This window comes from Cryptotermes secundus, unplaced genomic scaffold (assembly GCF_002891405.2).
Source record: "Cryptotermes secundus unplaced genomic scaffold, Csec_1.0 scaffold90, whole genome shotgun sequence".
Taxonomy (NCBI): domain Eukaryota; kingdom Metazoa; phylum Arthropoda; class Insecta; order Blattodea; family Kalotermitidae; genus Cryptotermes; species Cryptotermes secundus.
Window position 1 is genome coordinate 1 of NW_019728497.1, and position 2,794 is coordinate 2,794.

At 36.3% G+C, this 2,794-nt stretch overlaps 1 protein-coding gene across 1 annotated transcript in view; it reads left to right on the forward strand.

Moving 5' to 3' along the window:
• Nucleotides 1–1,487: 1,487 nt before the first annotated feature.
• The window catches only part of LOC111865135 (mitotic spindle assembly checkpoint protein MAD1), a 25,277-nt gene continuing 23,970 nt past the window's right edge, over nt 1,488–2,794 (forward strand). The window contains exon 1 of the mRNA XM_023852893.2: nt 1,488–1,838. Within this exon, the coding sequence (XP_023708661.1) occupies nt 1,589–1,838 (250 nt within the window). The 5' untranslated portion in view covers nt 1,488–1,588. The remainder of the gene's footprint in view (nt 1,839–2,794) is intronic.

The following is a 2,794-nucleotide window of genomic DNA, read 5'->3' on the forward strand; positions in this document are numbered from 1 at the left end:
GATGATTGTAGATTTTTATACCTGAATAATATGCACCCTTTTGAAGTTTAATAAGAGAAGTACTTGGTGGAAATAGGTTAACATTCTTTCTGATACCAATATTATGTACCTCCGTATTTCTTGTAAACAAATGTATGTTATTTATAGTGTGCTGCATCAAGGAATATATGCAACAATAAAGTCCGAGGTCCACACCTGTAAAGGACAAAAAAAAAATTGAAGTGAAAGGAAACACATTACAAGGAAATGTGAGAAGTGTAATTATGGGATTCAAAACATCTATGTCATGAAAGCTGTGTATAATTATTGGCCAGAAACGTGTGAACAACATAATATCTGTCAACTATGTGTCAAAAAATAATGAAGAAGTAGGGATTATGCATGAAGACTTGCATTTACAAAAAAAAAATGATTTACAGTATGCGCTAAAAGTGCAGTACTGAAAGTCGCGCATCTCGAATGCGCATGTGCGTTTGTCGACGAGGCATAGCTCCAGCCGCGCGTGTTCCCAGTAGTGAAAAGGAAGTTGTGTTGTCCGTTTGTTGTTAGAAATGGGTCTCTCGACGCTCTCGATGGAGGCAAAAGTATTCATAATGGAGTATTATTTCGGCTCATACGGAAGTGGTCGCCAGAAAACTCGCTTGCTTGGTTTTGAGCGGCCAGATGTTATCGTCCAGAAACCGCTACATAGCACAGGTCTGACGATATGGTGTGCCGTCTCAGCACATGGTATATTAGGCCCCTATTTCATTGAGGATGAGGAAGGCAATGCTATTGCCGTCACCCAAGATGCCCAAGAACGCTACAGGATCATGGTTATCGGACCATTTCTTCAGGATCTGAGAAGGTTCTGTCGTGCAAGGGGCTTTCACATGAATAGACAGTCGTATCAACAGGACGTCTTTTCATTTCAGTACTGTAATTTTGGTGCATACTGTAGTGTTATCAAAATGGGGAGTAAATCACGGAACACCAACAGTGGTGTGGTGGATGAGTTCTTTATTGAGGGATTAGTTATCTGCACTCATGAAAAGAAACGATATATTGTACAATCTGAGATTCAAACAAAGGTGATTATGAAGAGTTCTATCTTCTGGGATATAGCGCTGTGTAGTCCGTCGGACGACGGACGTTTCGGAGGATAATGATAAAGGTAGCATCTCTGCATGCTACCTGTTTCACTCTGATGTCATTCTTGGCTAATCATGTTCCTCCAAAAAGTCGGTTTACTTTCAGCGGACTACACGGGGTTAAATCGGATATATGTCATAACCACCTCTGTTTGAATAGAAACTCCTAAAACTTCTTGTTTATTTTCATGAGCGCACAAAACTACTCACATAAATTCTTGCAATATAGCGCAACTGCCGAGGTTGGTAATGTATTTTTGCACCCACATTTTCAGTCAATGTACATGATAAATACCGTAGTATGATCTGTGATAAATAGTGTCGGGGAATGAAGAATAAGAAGAGAGTATTTATCGTTGAATAGGTGTTAGTTATTGTGTTATTCTCTGATTTAGGGTTAGTGGTGACCGGTGGTGACGGTTTGTTTTGTATTGTTTAATGTCAAAACAACATTAGAAATGTCAAAAAATCTAGATAGGGATGATCCTACTTGTGTAATTAAGATGTTAGATGAGTTCAGATCATGTAACCCGTCTGTGAACCTTTCTAATCTTATTGATAATAGATCGAGAGCTGTGGTTCCAACAAAATTACAGTTTGACGAGTCTACTGTGTCGAGTGATAATAAGAAAAGGAAATTTACGGACAGTAATGTTTCTGTCGGTTTGGGTGAAATCTCGGCTGATGATTCAGATTTGTCAGTGTTGGGTAAGTTATGACTATTTCAAATCTGCAGCGATAGTTGGAATTATTGTAGATGATATTATTGTTGTTGTTGCTGTTGTGCTAACTTTGTAATTGGCCACAGTGCTGTTTAGTTTGCATGTAAATAAACACGAATTGAATTGAATTATTATTCTCTTGCTCTCGAGGAGTTAAAATTTCGCATTATGTGTGAGGAGGCATTGCCCTGATGCACTGTTTCTTACTCAGGTTTACTTTGGTTTCAAATTCTGCTCTTCTCTTTTGGAAATTTTTGGTCTTAAGAGTTCCTGCTTGGTATATCAGAGAGTTTGCATTGTTCAATGTCTGCTCTTCATGTAAAAATTGTCCCTCTGCTAGATGTGCATCAACTGCTAGTGTTGTTTGCAGTGATGTTGACTTATTCGGAGCCAGGAACATTCTCCTCAATCCTTTTATATTATTATTATTATTTGGATGTTAAGTTAGCACACAAATAAGTAAGAATTAATTGGGTTGTTAATATTATTAACTTCTATATGTGAATGTACACATATAGTCCTTCTCGCCACATAATGGCGCAACTATTGGAAATATACTTATTTCACTTTTCTCACCTATTAATGATAATTTTAATTTTTCATGGAATTACCATTAATTTATTACTATTACACGTATATAGATTGACGTATTTTGTATTTTGTTTGTTAGTTGTTTTGTGTCTTTCTTCATACTTGTGCTAACTTTGTAATTTTCCTCTGAGCTGTTTGCATGTAAATAAACAAGAATTCTGTTGTTGTTGTTATTATTGTTATTATTATTATTATTACCTTTAATTAGTCTTGACTTTATGTTGTGTTTGTCCAGTATGTAACAACTTTTATCTACAATGTACTGTCTGTAATTGGCCTTGCAGCTGTTGTCTCACCACATAAATGATATAGAATTGAATTATTGTTATTATTATTATTATTATTATTATT